Raw genomic sequence first — 16,688 nt, 5'->3', positions numbered from 1 at the left:
GATTTTGGAGGCCCCGAAGCTGCATTAGCGTTGCCGGGCAGCTTGACAGCAATGCTCAAGAAAAGACGAATGAGTAGCTTAAGATGTGCAATGGACATCCACATGAAGTCATGACGCCGCCTCATTTGAGATAAGGTCAGCGCACCGGTTTCATCAAGAGGCTTTGTTTCATTTTACTGCAATCTTAAGTCAATATACTGTACTGGGTTATAAGGCCCACCCTCCCAAAAAAAATCGTTATTTGTCATCTACTGAGCCAGCCCTGATTAAGGTAACCAATGATCTTCTACTGGCAATGGACTTCAGCGCTTCATCACTCTTGCTGCTGCAGGACCTTAGTGTTGCCTTTGACACTGTGGACCATAATATCCTACTAGAACGGTTGGAATAATGTATTGGTCTCTCAGGAAACATCCTCTTATGGTTCAGATTCTACCTCTCAGATAGGACGCACTGTGTTAAATATGGTGAAATGACATCTGAGCCCTTAAGTGTTACCTGTGGTGTTCCGCAGGGTTCAGTACTTGGCCCCCTTCTTTTCAGCATTTACATGCTTCCATGAGGTGATATTATTCGCAAGTATAATACGCAGATGACACTCAACCATATCTTCCGATGGAGGAATCTGCCACACTAAACTGTGGAAATTTGGAGGCCTGCCTCACTGAGCTAAAAGAATGGATTTCACTCATCTTCTTGCGCCTTAATTCTGAAAAGACCGAAATGCTCGTTATGGGTCCATCTAAATGCCGTGACTTGTTCTCAAAAACGGCTCTGAATATTGACAAATATAAGATCACCCAGAGTGACTCAGTCAAAAATTGAGGTGTCATATTTGACCCCGATCTGTCCTTTCAAACACACGTTGAGAATATTACTAGAACCGCTTTTTTCCATCTTCGCAACATTACTAAAATTCGCCCTATGCTGTCTCAGTCGGATGCGGAGATTATAATTCACGCGTTTGTTACTTCCCGTCTCGATGACTGTAATGCACTGCTCTCCGTTCTCCCGAAGTCCGAAATCAAGAGCCTTCAGCTAGTACAAAATGCTGCAGCGAGGCTTTTAAAGACAAGAAAGTTTGATCACACTACCACGATTTTAGCTAACCTGCATTGGTTCCCTGTTAGCTTAAGATGAGATTTTAAGGTTCTCTTGGTATTATACAAAATCATACATTGACTTGCTCCCTCATATTCCGATTGAATTTCCCCCTATGTTCCGGTCGGGAGCCTTCGCTCTGTAAACGCTGGTCTACTAGTGATCCCAAGAGTCAAGAAGAAATCTGAAGATTGACCATTCGGTCCCCGGTGCTGTGGAATGCTCTGCCTAAATTGCCCCTGAGATTTCATCTGCAACCTCGGTGGAAATGTTTCAATCTAAGCTTAAAACATACTTCTATTATATAACATATAAATAACCTATATTTTATGTTGATAATATGTGTATTATTTGCCCTCATGTAGGTTTTATATCAGGGGATTGTGCCATAATAGTCTGTGGTTTGTGGAGCCCTTTGAGATTAAGGCCGTCACAAATAAACAGGACTTGACTTGACAAGGCGCACCAGACTATAAGGCGCTACAGTAGAGACTGGGTTGACGCATCCATTAGAGGGGAATGTCAACAAAACAGTTCAGTCAAACTTTATCAAAAGATTACGGAGCGGCTTTCTGACCACCCCGTTCGCACCCAAATAGACTAAACAAATGTTTTATCATTTTCTCTGATGTTACTGTTTTCGTGACATATCTTTTGACAGCAGCAACGTTGAACTTCTCCTTCATTCAGTAAACACCTAAACACCCAGTCTGATACTGTTGCGTGAAGTTTAACACACAATATAGTGACAGTCGTGACGGTTAGCTTTTGTAGTCGGAATGTTTCGTCTGGCAGTGCCTCTTGATATTCTATTCTTTGAAAAGAGACACAGTCCCTTGGCAATTTACACAGACGTCATGTTTTGGATTTCGGTGATATAAAACCCCTCCAATTTGCACTTGTCCTGGAAGCGGCGGCCCTCATAGTAAACTTTCCTTTTTTTAGTTACAGTCCCCATGTGGGAAAATGGAGTGGGCTTAAATTCTCACAGAAAACAAAGGGCAAGGTGGCCAAAGGGCTACATCTGGTGAAATGGTGAAAATGTATTTACATTTTATGACAGAGACTGCGGGTCAGAAAATTGATCTTAGGCCCTAACAGGCCCCTAGACTTTTAACATGCCTGCTCTAAACCAATGCTTCTCCAATAGTTAGATGGCCCCTCCTTGGTTAAAGGGGGTGCGCGTGCATTTGACTTCATATAACTTTTTGGTTTTAGAACTTTCCCGGAATAAAGTGAAATTTCACCTCCGCTGAACTAGGGGGCAGTGACGTTCTCCTGATCATGTTCTGGTTCATGACAAGAAAATGAGAAAAAAATAATCCACCAATGGAAGATTTATTTGTCTTACTTTACCGGAATTTAAAAAAAAAAATGTATACTTACATGAGATAAACAATCTATACAGTATAAGGAGCAATGTTATCCGATCTTGTAACAAAATAATTTAAGTTATTAGTTTACAGAAAAATAACAATAACAGAATCCTTAAATTGATATTTATCTTGTCTGACTTTACCTGGGAACAAAAATGATGAAAATATAGTTACTCAGGAAAAATAATCACTTACGTGGGCAAACTAGTGCGCCAATTGTTTTACTTTACCCGGAGAAAAAATATTTAGAAAAATGTACTTAAAATTAGCAAATAATCAGCAACATTATTTTGGTTCTGGAAACAAATCGAGAATAGATGACATACATCATTCCTGCAATGAGCGAAACAGTCTGCCAATAGAACCAGATTTATATTATTTTATTTTACCAGAAGTAAAAAATAAATGGTAACATGAGAAAATGAACTGAGCAACAGAACATTTATTGTCGTTTTTGCAATTTCTTACACAAATTTCGCCTCTTCGTCTTCTCAAACTATTCACACAAAACTCAATGTGAGCATTTTGCTTTTTTGTATTTCTCATTATGATGCAATTTTTTCTCATTATGATGATGCCATGATGGTATCTCAGGAGGTAAAGGACTCGTCTTGGGATCATAAGGTGGCAGGTTTGATTCCCGACCCCTCTGCGATATATGTCGAACTGTCCTTTGGGAGTTCTTCCTTGACTTGAAAAGCACTACATGGTTAATGTTCTTGATTGTGTGGCGCCCATACGGCATAGAAGCATACACTTTGGTTTACTGAAGAAACCAGGTCACTTGAACGAAAATGGCGCACTACAAAGCTGGAGGTCTTCAGACTGCCCTGGTGTGAGAGCTTGCTGAAATATAACGTAGCTCTTGCCTCAGCTAAAGCGTAGTTTTTCTCTAAGATCACTGTTATACATCAAAATAATCCGAACTTTAGCTTTTAAGCCGAACGGGCCACGAAAGGTCTTTTCCTTCGCCCGCCGACTCCCCGGTTAAGGGGGGTATATCGCGGGCAACAGCCGTCCGCGCAAAATAGCCGGACGACGGGGAGCGTTTATGACTTTTCTGATCTTTTGCGAGCCACTAAAAGCATCGTAACACAGCGAGAGGAAAGAAATAAAAACGCCTCCTTTCGAATGTTTGTGTGTGTGACATTTTTGACTTTCTTTACCTTAGCATTTGGAAGCTACATCCCGATGAAAGAGCGCTACAGTAACTGTCTCTCAAATGTCATCCGGTAAGTGCTAACCATTGTGTAGGATGTTTTTACTTTTTATGAGCTGTTTTTAAAGACGCAGTTATTTCTCTTGCGGTCGGCCTCGGGCACAGAATTCACACTTTGTCCCGACTATTCTTGGAGCAAAGTGCTTTCATGTTGACTCTGGGTTTTAGCGCTAACCGTGAGATAAAATTCTCATGTGGATTTAACGCTCATGAAAACGTCCTTGATTTAAAAAGACACCAAGGGATGTTATAAGTGCAATATACGGTCCCTAGCTTACTATGATTTCTCGTTCCGGTAAAAATTATCCTTTGAAGAAAAAAATACCTTGAGTAGACCCCCTGGATACAGCATCCCCTGATTACAGCGTTTTGATCCACATTATATTAAATGCTGCTCTGCTTTTGGTTTGCATCGCGCTATCTTGAATGAGCCGATAAGCTATTGGCTGAACTCCTTCCCATAATACCTGATGAAAAAAAGTACAAATAAATAGATACTTTATTCATCCCCGCAGGGAAATTCACACTTCCAGCAGCATCCCTGCGCTGAAGAAAAAAACTATAATAAGGCAAAAATTTTACATAATACTCAAATACCCAATGTGACGTGTTAATACCCAATGTAGCGTGTTATATAGAGTATCTAGATAGTGCTACACGGAATACACACTACAATAAAAATACAGTAATATGCAATGTGGGGATGTGTGGTTCAATGTGGGCCTTTACTCCCCCGGGTAGAGTTAAAGAGCCTCATGGCATGAGGAAGAAAAGATCTCCTCAGTCTGTCTGTAGTACAAGACTGTGACAGCAGTCTGTCGCTGAAGCTGCTCCTCTGTCTGGAGATTATGCTGTGTAGTGGATGTGTTGAACTGTCCATGATTGACCGCAGCTTTTCCAGTGCCTGTCTCTCAGCTTCTGTTGTCAGGCTGTCCAGCTCTGTGCCCACAACAGAGCTCGCTTTCCTAGCCAGTTTATTGAGACGAGAGGCATCCTTCTTCTTGACGCTGCCTCCCCAACACGCTGCCGCATAGAAGAGGGCGCTTGCCACAACAGTCTCATAGAATATTTTCAGGTGCTTTTTGCAGATGTTGAAGGGGGCCAGCCTTCTGAGGAAGTAAAGTCGGCTTTGACCTTTCCTACATAGAGCTTCTGTGTTGGCAGTCCAGTCCATTTTATTGTCCAGCTGCACACCCAGGTATTTGTAGGTCTGGACAAATTCTACACATTGTCCTTTGATGGTTACAGGAACCGGGTGAGTTCTAATACTCCTGAAGTCCATCCCCATCTCCCTGGTCTTGGTGGTGTTCAGGTGCAGGTGCTTTGCATCGCTCCATTGGACAAAGTCCTGAATCAATTTCCTAATATCATATATAAATAATATAACAATAATATAATAATAATATCATAGATATAAGAACAAAATGTGCTCTCATCTCCCGGCTACTGACCTTTTTTTCCGTTCCTGACACCGTTATCGCTCATCACAGAAGATCCACTTCCGCGTTCAGAGCGACCTGCTTCCCGCGTCCAGCAATCACCGGATCGTTGGCGCAACCCTTTCTCTTTCTTCCAATAAGGGAAACGCAACACAAGTGGGTCCTGTCTCCGTTCTGGTCTTGACACTATATATTTTATTGGCCTATTTTCATTTTTGAATGATGTTATTCTTCATGTTCTATAAATGCATTCATTATTTACCTAATAGTATAGTGCAACGTGCAAACGGAAGGAAGTATCGGTATGTACTGACTTTTTATTTGTTTTTAACCGGAAGGCCAGAAAAACAGAAAGCCCAAAAACAATAGAAATACACAACAAGTCAAATTCTAGCAAAACCTCACGTGTCTGGTTTTTATATTCGTTTGTTTTCATATTTCATTTTTTCAGTGTACTTATTTATCTTATTTGAAAAAACAAACAAAAAAAAAGTTTTCCGAGTAGGTTACAGTATGAACGTGCCAACGTGAAACCGGAAGCAAGAATGTACAGATTATTAACCGGAAGTCCCACCTCCTCCAGATGAACAGAACGTTCAAAAACTGAAGCTTTGCTAAAATTGTTATTACCAACTTTACTAAACCTTATTTATCTTAGTACACATTTCTGGTGTATTTTTAAATTATATTTATTGTTTAAATTTCATTTTCGGAATTTAGCAGAAATCCCGCCTCTGCCTTTAGAAAATGAAATTAATTTCTATAGCGCTTTTCAAATCAATGAAGACTTCCCAAAGCGGTTTGCAATGTGCTTGGCCCAAGATGAGCGCTCTACCTCCTGGGATAATGCCGCCCTACTCCTTTACAGTACAGTTAGGTATACGTAAATACTAAACACAACTTTTTGTTTAACACTTTTTTTAATATTTCAAATTGTTTTGCCGTTTTTAATTCATTTGAGCTCACATTTATCAAACAGTCCAGCTGAGACGGGAGTAACATGTTTGTCTTTGAATTCGAATGGGACAAGCTAGCTGTAACTAACTTGAAGCTAACCTGTCTTAACTAAAAGAAATGTAAAACAAAAAAAAAATTTTCTGTCATGCAATTAAAATAACAAAAGTCATACATTCTTCAAATTCCTGTCAATGGGATAGGAATTTATTTTCTTGTTCTGTTAAAATAAAAACTATACATAAAATTAGTTGTTTATATTTTCAATAATGCAATTAAGGTAACAATAATAATACATTCTGGTTTCCATACCTGTCAAGCTCCAGGGTACCATGCCCTTTCAAACTGTCGTATTTTCCCTTACAAAATAATCTTACACCATATTTTTTTTTCCAAACGTGTTTATTTATTTAGTTTAACATGTTATATTGAACATGTGTTTCGTTATATCATATATATTGTTAATTAACATTTTGTTGTGAGATACTGAGTTGCTCGACATTAATGAGGTTTATTATAAAAAAAAAAGTTAAAAATTGAGTAGATCGGACGTTCACTGTAGAATGAAAAAATACATGCAAATATATTTAAGTAGAATAATACGTTTTCTTATTCAAGTTATTAATTCATTTTCTGCATTAAATTATTGGCAATATAATGATTAAAGGGATAACCACAAACCTGTCTTTTTTCATTTCCTCCTTTTTTTTCTTAACTTCTTTATACATCATAATGAATCGTAATATAATGCATCAAAACAAGTGAGCCGTTTGAGAGCGGGCTCTTTTTAATCAGTTGAGTCAAAAAAGCTGGATCTCTAAAAAGAGATGGACTTCCTTTCAGTACACAACTCGAACTCGTTTGACTTGATTGATTTGCCGTTTGGTGATAGTCGGTGTATACCGGATGGTACCCATAATTGACAAATTTGCGTTTTCCGTACAGATTTTCTTGTACGTCGTACACGTCTTAAAATGCATAATAAATGTACATTGTACGGCAAAAACGTACAGGTTGACGGGTATGGGTTTCATTACATATGAACTGAACTATGGCAACCCTTTTCTTATGGCGTACAGCCCACTAGTATACATTTTCATAAGATTCTAATATTTTAAGATGGTATATATGAGTTTTTGCACTTCTCGGTAAAGGATTTTATACATTTGACTATAAAGGATTATATACCATTGACTAAAAATTACATGTAATGAGTTTAATGCAATAGATATTCACTGACTGGGTTTTAGTTCAATGCCAGGGCAGGCTGTTCGCATAATATTTTGTCTAGGAAATTTTGATAACAGGACTCCCGGATTTGCTGACGCAGAACGACAGGGGCTGTTGTAGGAGAGCCAGACTTCAAGGCGCGCAAACAACTGCTTGGCACACCCATGGGAGGAGCCGAGACGCCATCTTGCGGAGAGATGTGAGCCAATAAGAGAAAGTTAAAGAAGTTTCGAAGAAGGCTTCCCTCAGACTCCAATGTCACTGCGGGGAAATACGCTTAGCGGGGAAATACACTTAGTTCTTCTGTTAGGAATAATAAACCCGCCCCCGTGTGAAAACGTCGGCCTTCCTGGTCATTTTTCTCTCAAGAAGCGAGCGCACATAATTGTTGGATGAATGTAGGTCGTGTTTGGTTAATGGAGTCAGATTACTAATTCGAACAATTTGGTAAACGGTACATTTTGATAGTTAAATTCCAACATCGGCGATATTAAAACATGAAAAGATTTGCAATATTTTGATGGATTTGTCATGATTCCAGAATGTTTTTTGCTTTTAATTGCATTACAGAGAATAAAAACATGAGCTCAATGTTCTCATTTTCTGAGACTCCTCTATATTCCATATACAAGAATCCATTCATAACCAACACACTCTCAATATAAAAAGTGCTTGTGCAAAAAATAACAAAACAAATGTAAATTGTAAAGGAGGTTCAGTGAGTCATGTTCCTAGGCCATTTGTTCTTTTTCATTTGTGTACTCCAAAAAATCTGCCGCATTAATTCTCACGAGAAATAAGTTAGCTTCTTGAAGCATGGCCTCGGTTCGATAAACTTCTTTGACCTTGGATCTCAGTAAAAGTCATTTTCGGTAACTTGACCTCCTCTCGTTCTTCTATAATACGTGGCTTCTCGACGCGGTATGGCTTAGGGAAGTCTAGAGTCCTGCGCTCCCTGGCAGAGACCAGGAGCATCTCGACGTCGATTGGTTCTCCCGATGAGAACGGGTGAGAAACCTTCTCCAGCAGTCCGACGAATGTGCCGGCAACCGCCAGCGCGGAGCCCATCAAGTAGAGCTTTAGCAGTCGACGGTTGGCCGTCAGACTCAGCATCTCCTTGGCCAAGAGGACCAGGTCTTGCAGGCTTCGCACTTTCGGCTCCTCTTTGACTGAGCTGCTTGAATTGGCTGGAGACGGTTTCGCCATCTATATAAAAGATGATCACAATTTTTGGTGTCAACAACAAGTATCGAGGTATGTTTTTGTGTATGGATGTCATGGTTGAAATGTACCGATTCTAAATCGCACCAGCCAAGAATTGCATAATTGAGAAGGACAAAACAAATATAAGTCGCACTGGAGTGTAAGACACATTTTTGGGGGAAGTTTCCCGAACAAAAAGACTGAGCGATAGCTTTTTCCGCAAAGCTATCATGTCAAGTCCTGTTTATTTGTTTGGCCCTTAATCACAAAGAGTCTCAAAAGGCTGCACAGACCACAGATTATTGCAAACCACAGACTATTATGACACCATCCCCTGATATAAAACCCACATGAGGGCAAGGAAAAACTCAAAAACCCCAGGTCAAGTCATGTTTATTTGTTTGGCCCTTAATCACAGAGTCTCAAAGGGATGCACAGACCACAGACTATTGCAAACTACAGACTATTATGACACCATCCCCTTATTTACACTTTCCCGAGGTCCAAAGTAAAGGATTCTGTCCAAAGTTGCTATGTGCATTGTGGGTAGACCTTGTGGGTAGGCACAAATGAAACCCTATCACGGTCTTGATAGGTCCGTTATTGTAGTCATGCCATGTTGCCATGAAAGTAAATAGGTGAATTATGGAAAAAGACGATCAATAAAATCTTTTAGCTCAGATGAATATGAAACGTACTTATGTGTTCACACTTATGACTTTTGAATATTGGATTGAAGACATTTTAATGCAGATGAAGGCCTTATTTTTTGAATAACAAATTCAATGCCTTTTAAGACTTTTCAAGTGCCAACGGGAACCCTGATTCAGGTGGCGAATGATGTATTACATCTAATCATAACATTAGTCAATCAAGCGTGTGAGTTTGTGATTGAGAGACAGCATAAAAAGCATGGTTAAGTGGAAGGCCGAGTGATTAGCTGTTACCATAACATTAGCTCGTTAATTTATCTCTAAAACAGGAGTGCCCACACTCTTCCCTTCGCTAGCTCTGTTGACATTTCGATGCGCTTTTTGTTTTAAGTTAATTTAAGTCATGTTGGTCATCAAACACAGATTTCAAGCGCAATGCCCCTATTCTAAGTGCACAACCCTGGTTTGAAGTGCAATACTCGTGTTTTTAAACAGAATATCCCAGTTATGTTCTGTTTTTATTTTAGATGTTCTCAACTTGATTTTAGAACAGTTGCTCAAAAGAAGTATTTTATTTGCAAAAGTTGTCATGATTACCGATGTGAATCACCTGTGCCCACTCCTTTGGCGGCAACTGCCTCGGACTTTGATTAGCTCCCTGTTCCTATTCAAACCCACTCCTTTCTGTCACCTGTTGTCAGTTCATCTGCAAACCTCAGTTAACACTAGGCAAGCCTCTTTCGACCCTGACGCCCACCTGTTTTTTGCTCCTGCTTTCGACCTCTTTTTTTCCCAGACCACGTCTACTCTCATTTCCTGGCTTACGACTTGCTTCCGACCCCGACCACGTTTTTGCTCTTCAGTCCCGGCTACTGACCCATTTTTCGGTTCCCGACACCGCCATCGCTCGCCACGGAAGATCCACTTCCGTGTTCAGAGCGACTTGCCTCCTGCGCCTAGCGAACACCGGATCGTGGGCGCAGCCCTTCCTCTTTCCTTGTGAGAAACGTAACGCAATTGGGTCCTGACAATAGTATTGCAGAAGAAGTATTTTACTATATTTTATTTTCAGAATGTTTAATAGTTTTCCATTGTACTGTTTACTTTATCTACACTTGACTTCATTACCATAATTTTGTGAAAATGGAAGATTTTTCAATTGTCACGTTGACTTGTTACAGTTTTAAGTGGAAGAGCCTCGTTGTGTGTAGTTTTTATTTCAGATGTGAATACACTTTATAATTTTCTCCTTATTATCCTTTATATTGTGTATTCTTGCTAACTGGAGTGCAACTGTATTCTTGTCGTAACACACTGATAATAATGGTGATTCTGATTCAGAAATGCATTTGATAAAATCCAACACCAAAAACATTTCTGTCATCTTGAAAGGCATTTTTAAAATAGGAATTAAAAAGATTTCCCCCCCTGAAATGATCAACACAGGCTTAAAGTGCTCTCTTGTGGTTTAGTGTGAAAATAACATGTAATAATGTGTTAGTAATTACAGACATAAGTCTCTGCAGAGTAAAAGTTGCACCCCCGACCAAACTAGGGAATATACTACAATTTACAATCCCCAAATTACGGTATGTAAAAAAAAAAAAAAGAAGAATACAGTAAACCCTCGCTAAGAAACGGTACACTTTTCACGGTTTCACTACTTTCCTGATATGCCTCATGCACAGTGCACTGCATTCTGATTGGCTTCTTTTCTACCTGTGTGTGTGTGTGTGTGTGTGTGTGTGTGTGTGTGTGTGTGTGTGTGTGTGTGTGTGTGTGTATTTTTTGGCTTGGCGGCCGAAGGCTTTCATGACGCTAAAGGGAAAAGCAAAAACATGATAACCAAGGAAACAAGGCTGATGTTTATCAAGGGATTGGAGGAAAGATGCACAAGTCTTATCCATCATTAAGGAATATGGTGCACAGGGGTGATAACGATTTCCTGGGAAATGTGCAATTTTTTGTCCTATCTATCTTATGTGCCTCAAAGAGGTGATACATTCAGCCAAAAGCGATGAATAATTACGATTTTTATGTCGTCTTATTTGACTCTTTCACTGTTTCAAAATACGTTTTACGGCTATCTGATCAGTCTCAGGTAGAACGTCTCTAGAGGATAGGACGTTTTGACAGAAGACTAACCAATCGAAGATCAGGATAATTATTTAGAATAAGACAACAAAGACACAAAATGTAAAATCAATTGGAAATTTCCGTTTCCTCCCCCCGCTGCATTCACTCACCCGCTTACGCCACTGTACCAGCTCAACTCGCATCACCCCAAAGATGAATACATTTTTTATGTTTTACTTTATATGTATTTATGTTATTCAATCATATGCACAGATATTACACATAAGTAGTACTCAGTGCATACTTTTTGGTTATTGTCGTGTTTTTACCTGGTCGTAAGGATAGTTTGATTAGTATTTATAAAGGGTTCTATCTGCACTCTTCACTTTTACTTTATTTTAATTCATTGATTTTATTATGTTTTATCTGTGGTTTTAATGCATTTTAAAAACCACATTTTAAAATTTCAATGTCTTTTCTTCTATGTTTTAACTTTAATTGTGTGTTTTTAACCTGTCTCTTTGCCATTTCTGTAAAGCATTTTGAATGTCCTTGTGTATGAATTGTGCTGTACAAATAAACATAAGTTTCTACCACCCCCCTCTACGGCTATTTCACTTTACGATCACCACAGAAGAACGGATTCACGTTGCATCCTGGGGTTCTACTCTCTTACAATGTGCTATATGGTTTTTTTTTTTTTTGGTTTGAACAATTTTATTGACACTATTAACAGCAAATAAACAAAGTGAGGTTTGAACAATTTTTCTCGACAATCTTAACAGCAATTAAGCATATTCACAATTTCGTTATATCTGACAATATGACGTCTGAACAACTTTTTCCCGACATTTTTTAACATCAATTAAACACACAATTGCATTATATCATATGCCAACAATTTAGGGTTTTTAAGGGTTATTGTTCTATCTTCGTTATTTATTATCCATTGTCCGTTATCGGTCAGTTCATAATACGCTACAAAGCCTAGGAGCCGGGACACTTACTCTCAGCCAAAAGGCCAAGCTAAGGTCCTAGCCCTAAAGCCTTGCTGCGATCATTGCGAATGAGTGGGGGGGGGGTTTTAAGGGTTATTGTTCTATCTTCGTTATTCATCATCCATTATCCGTTATCGGTCAGTTCATAATACGCTACAAAGCCTAGGAGCCGGGACACTTACTCTCAGCCAAAAGGCCAAGCTAAGGTCCTAGCCCTAAAGCCTTGCTGCGATCATTGCGAATGAGTGGGGGGGGGTTTTAAGGGTTATTGTTCTATCTTCGTTATTCATCATCCATTATCCGTTATCGGTCAGTTCATAATACGCTACAAAGCCTAGGAGCCGGGACACTTACTCTCAGCCAAAAGGCCAAGCTAAGGTCCTAGCCCTAAAGCCTTGCTGCGATCATTGCGAATGCACCATTCCCGGAGGTACTGCAATACCGGGCCGATGCGTGGAGTGGACAGAGCAAGCTCTTATTACACAGTTCAAAAACCACAGCCGGATGAGTTTCTAAGATAAATGTAAGGAAACTTACTGTAAAAGCTGCTGTTTGGGATGCCTGGCTAGTCTTTATCATGACCTGCAGCCCGTTTGAGTCTGAGGTACTCGGTTTGACTTTGACTCTGCATTTATATTCTGAGTTTCCCCGCCCACAAGGTGACATTTGCGCTATTCACGAAGGGGCCCGGGCAGCCGTGCAGCCCCCGGGCACATGTCCAGGTCTCCTGTGACAAAAAGTCCACGCTCGCGACATTAAACGTCACCTTTACTGTTGGCTGAGTAAAGAAACAGTTGATTGCTCAATTGCAGTGTCTGAAACTCATGACAAAAAGATGCCGGACACCCGGGCAGACAACTCTGAAAAGTTGCCTGCCTAGCCATAAAGTGGCCTGCCCCATTTTTCACAACTTGAAAGACGACTCGTTGCAAAAAAGAAAAAAAAGCCATTGTTTCAAAGTAGTAAGGATTGATAGTCAGAATATATAACAGAACAACACTTTAAAATTAAGTTGTTGATAAATCTACTTATAACATTCATTGCATGTATATGACATCGCTGTTTTCCATCTGCCATCCGTATGTATCTGTATTGACTCATCTTTATTCATGCAATGTTTGCGTTGAATCGTCTGCTACAAGCCAAGTAACCTTCTCTTTCCACCATGCTTTTCATCTATGTTAACGTTTTGTAGCGTCATCAATTTTGTTAGCTTCTTTTGAATCTTTCTTCTGAGGCTGAGGTTTTGGTTTGATTTCTAACCACTTATCATTTGTTTGTGTTCTCTGTGCGTCTACTTTGCAAATGTCCGAACTTATGACGCTTGGGAAAGTCCGGAAGCACGAAGGTATTCGATGCAGGCTTCTGATTGGCTGCCGAGTATGCAAATTACCAAACGAACTTCTGAAATTTCCAAACCGAACAAAGGTTTTGAAATCAGAATAAAGCAAACGTTAGATTTGAAAAAATAAAAAATAAAAAAATAAAAATAAAAAATAAAAACGAAAGATTTTTTTTTTTCTATAAATAGTTGTCGGCCACCCGGGCAGACATCGTTGTGTAAATTGTACGCCCGACTGTCCGGATAGACGTTATTTTAACCACTGCTCAATTGCTGCTTTATGGATGAGCAGAAGTCATCTGAAAAAGAATCGTTCTTTTTGTTTTATTAAACCAGGAAAAAAAGTCAAATAAAATATTGCTCTTTGGAAAAAAAATCCTTAAAATGAGCAGAATAGTCTTCAAAATAACTGTCCCTTGATTGTCATTAATAATAACGCTGTGAATATTGTTAACAACGAGATTACACATGGCACTCCTGGAAAAACACGTCATGAAGATTTGAAAGAGAAATATAAATAAAAAGATGGTCAGAATAAAAGGCCAAAAATATGTGCAATATTTTGTCCCCCAAAGGACTAGATTTTGTCAGGACCAGAACGGAAACAGGACCCATTTGCGTGACGTTTACCACAAGTTTTATTGAAAGAGAAAGGAAGAGCTGCGTCCACGATCCGGTGTTCGCTGGGAAGCAAGTCGCTCTCGTACTTGGATTGTGATGAGAACATGGAAGTGGATCTTCCGTCGCGAGCAATGGCGGTGTCAAAGACGGATAAACAGGTCGATAGCCGGGACAGGAGAGCAAAAACGTGGTTGGGGTCAGAAACAGGTCGTAAATAAATCCACAATTTCAATATATATTCTAACAATATGAGGTTTGAACAATTTTTATCGACACTTATAAAAGCAGTTAACCAATGTGCAAAGGGCAATACTAATGTGCAAGGGCACATCAGTAGACGTGGTCGGGATTAAAAACGGGTCGTAAGTCAGGACGGGAGAGCAAAAAAGGCTTGCCTAGTATACACGGAGATTCACAGATGGACTGACAACAGGGGATTGACAGGACTGGGTTTAAATAGGGGCAGGGAGCCAATCAGAACCCGCGGCGGGTGGCGCCAAATGAGTGGGCACAGCGGGATCACATCAGTATTAATGACAGATTTTTGTTTTAATTAACCACATATTATATATGAAACAAATCATCCTCAAAATGAGTTGCAGTAAATAAATTGGAAAACATTTTGGGGTTTTATTTGAGAGGAATTTTTTTTAAAAATATGTACTTTTATACTTGTATGAGAGAAATAATCTTTAAAATGAACAAAGTAATCTGACAATGGCAAAATATTATTATTATTCCAATTACCAGAAAAAAAAAAGGTTTTAAAAATGTGCTTACTCTGCAAAAAAAAAAAAATATGCTGACGGGATGAGCTTATTAATATTATTTTAATTTTACCTGAGAAAATAACATTTTATAAAATATTGCCACATGAGAAGAAATATTCTTTAAATCAGCAGACTAATCCTTCAGAATTTATCACTAAACCAGAACAGACCAGTGGACCCCAGAGCATTCATTTTAGTTCTTTTATTAAGAAAGCCTTCCGGGCTTGCTGGAGACGTGATGGCCGTCAGACGTCAGCAGCGGCGCCGGGGAGATAGCTTCGGATCGAGTGGGCAATCGGAGTGTGGAAATCAGGCAGGTCTTGTTTACCGGGGCTGGAAAAGAGATCAAAACTTGGGACGGAAACAGGTCGGATCGGAGGCAGGCAGAATCGGGTAAACAGAGTTCTAAATGAACGGGATATCAGGAGAAACACACAGAGTTGCAAAATGTACACGCCGACACTGATTTCTGAACGCAGCGCGCTTAAGAGAGAAGTGCCAGCCAATCAGAAGACGCCCACCCAGGCGCCCCATGATTGCTTCAGGTGATCTGAGTTAGTAATCATGACGGAATTTCTTTCTTATTACACACACACACACACACACACACACACACACACACACACACACACACACACACACACACACACACACACACACACACACACATAAGAAAATAATTATCTGCCAATGAAATTGTCATGATCACCGATCTGAATCACTTGTGCCCGCTCATTCGGCGCCAACCGCTGCAGGTTCATATTGGCTCTCTGTCACTAGTTAAACTCACTCCTATCCGTCCCCTTTTGTAGGTCTGTGAACCTCAGTGTATATTAGGCAAGCCTTTTTTGAGTTTGACTCCCCTCGGTCCCGTTTTCTTCCCCGTCGGTCCCGCCTTGCGATTTTTTTTTTGTCCCGGACTATGTCTACTCTCCCGTTCTAGCATAAAACTCGTTTCCGACCCCGACCATGCCTTGCCTTGCTCTCCCAGACCCAGCTACCGACCAGTTTTTTTGTTACACCGCCATGGCTCGCTGTAGAAGATCAACTTCTGTGTTCGGATCACAATCCGAGTACAAGATCGCCTTGCTTCCCCCGTCCAGCGAACACCGGTTCTTGGGCGCAGCCCTTCCTTTTTCCTTAAATAAAACTTGAGGTAAACGCTACGCAATTGGGTCCTGTTTCCGTTCTGGTCCTGACAGAAATAATATATCTTTATTTTATTTAACCAGAAAACGAGGTTCTTTAATCATAAAATTAGTCTCAAAATGAGCAAACTAATCTTTTTCTATTTGCAGATAAATTTAATTTTATATTACCTGAAAAAAAGGTGAATAATTTTAGCCACATGAAAAAGAAATCTTTCTAAACGAGGTAAATAGGCTTCCTGTTTTTGTTTGTTTTCATGATGGTACGGTAAATTTTAGTATAGTAGTCAAACTTTTGTCTCGTATAACTAACTGACTCTGTCGGGTGTGTGCAGAATAGACCTTTAACTCTACAAAAGCCAGACACAAAGAAGAACTAACGTGCACGCCAGCTCATGACTAAGTGGCTCGCACAGGAAATTGGTCATATTGTATGACTCAGCCGCCTTTGCAATCATGTCCGAGAATTTATTCTTCATCATTTATGAGGATTTTAACTGTATAAATTCTTAAATGGTAAATGGTATATAGCCCTTTTCAAGTCACTGAAGACCTCCC

General features: G+C 39.8%; 1 protein-coding gene across 1 annotated transcript; it reads right to left on the bottom strand.

Annotated features, from left to right (window-relative positions):
- Window positions 1-7,854: 7,854 nt before the first annotated feature.
- Window positions 7,855-12,845, bottom strand: g0s2 (G0/G1 switch 2). The gene is made up of 2 exons (XM_088337723.1): window positions 12,787-12,845; window positions 7,855-8,525 (listed from the first exon to the last, which is right to left on the bottom strand). Exons 1-2 carry the CDS (start codon window positions 12,826-12,828, stop codon window positions 8,121-8,123), a joined length of 447 nt encoding a protein of 148 aa, XP_088193849.1. The 5' UTR covers window positions 12,829-12,845; the 3' UTR covers window positions 7,855-8,120.
- Window positions 12,846-16,688: the final 3,843 nt, after the last annotated feature.

Source organism: Urocampus carinirostris, chromosome 6 (assembly GCF_059441175.1).
Source record: "Urocampus carinirostris isolate Australia breed hairy pipefish chromosome 6, RoL_Ucar_1.0, whole genome shotgun sequence".
In the NCBI taxonomy this organism is placed as follows: Eukaryota; Metazoa; Chordata; class Actinopteri; order Syngnathiformes; family Syngnathidae; genus Urocampus; species Urocampus carinirostris.
This window is presented reverse-complemented; position numbering and strand designations above follow the sequence as displayed.

Coding starts and splice junctions, on each gene's coding strand:
- g0s2 (XM_088337723.1), bottom strand. CDS start 12,828: ATGATAAAGACTAGCCAGGCATCCCAAACAGCAGCTTTTACA. Junction 8,526..12,786: donor CCCAAACAGCAGCTTTTACA/GTAAGTTTCCTT, acceptor TCTTTTATATAG/ATGGCGAAACCGTCTCCAGC.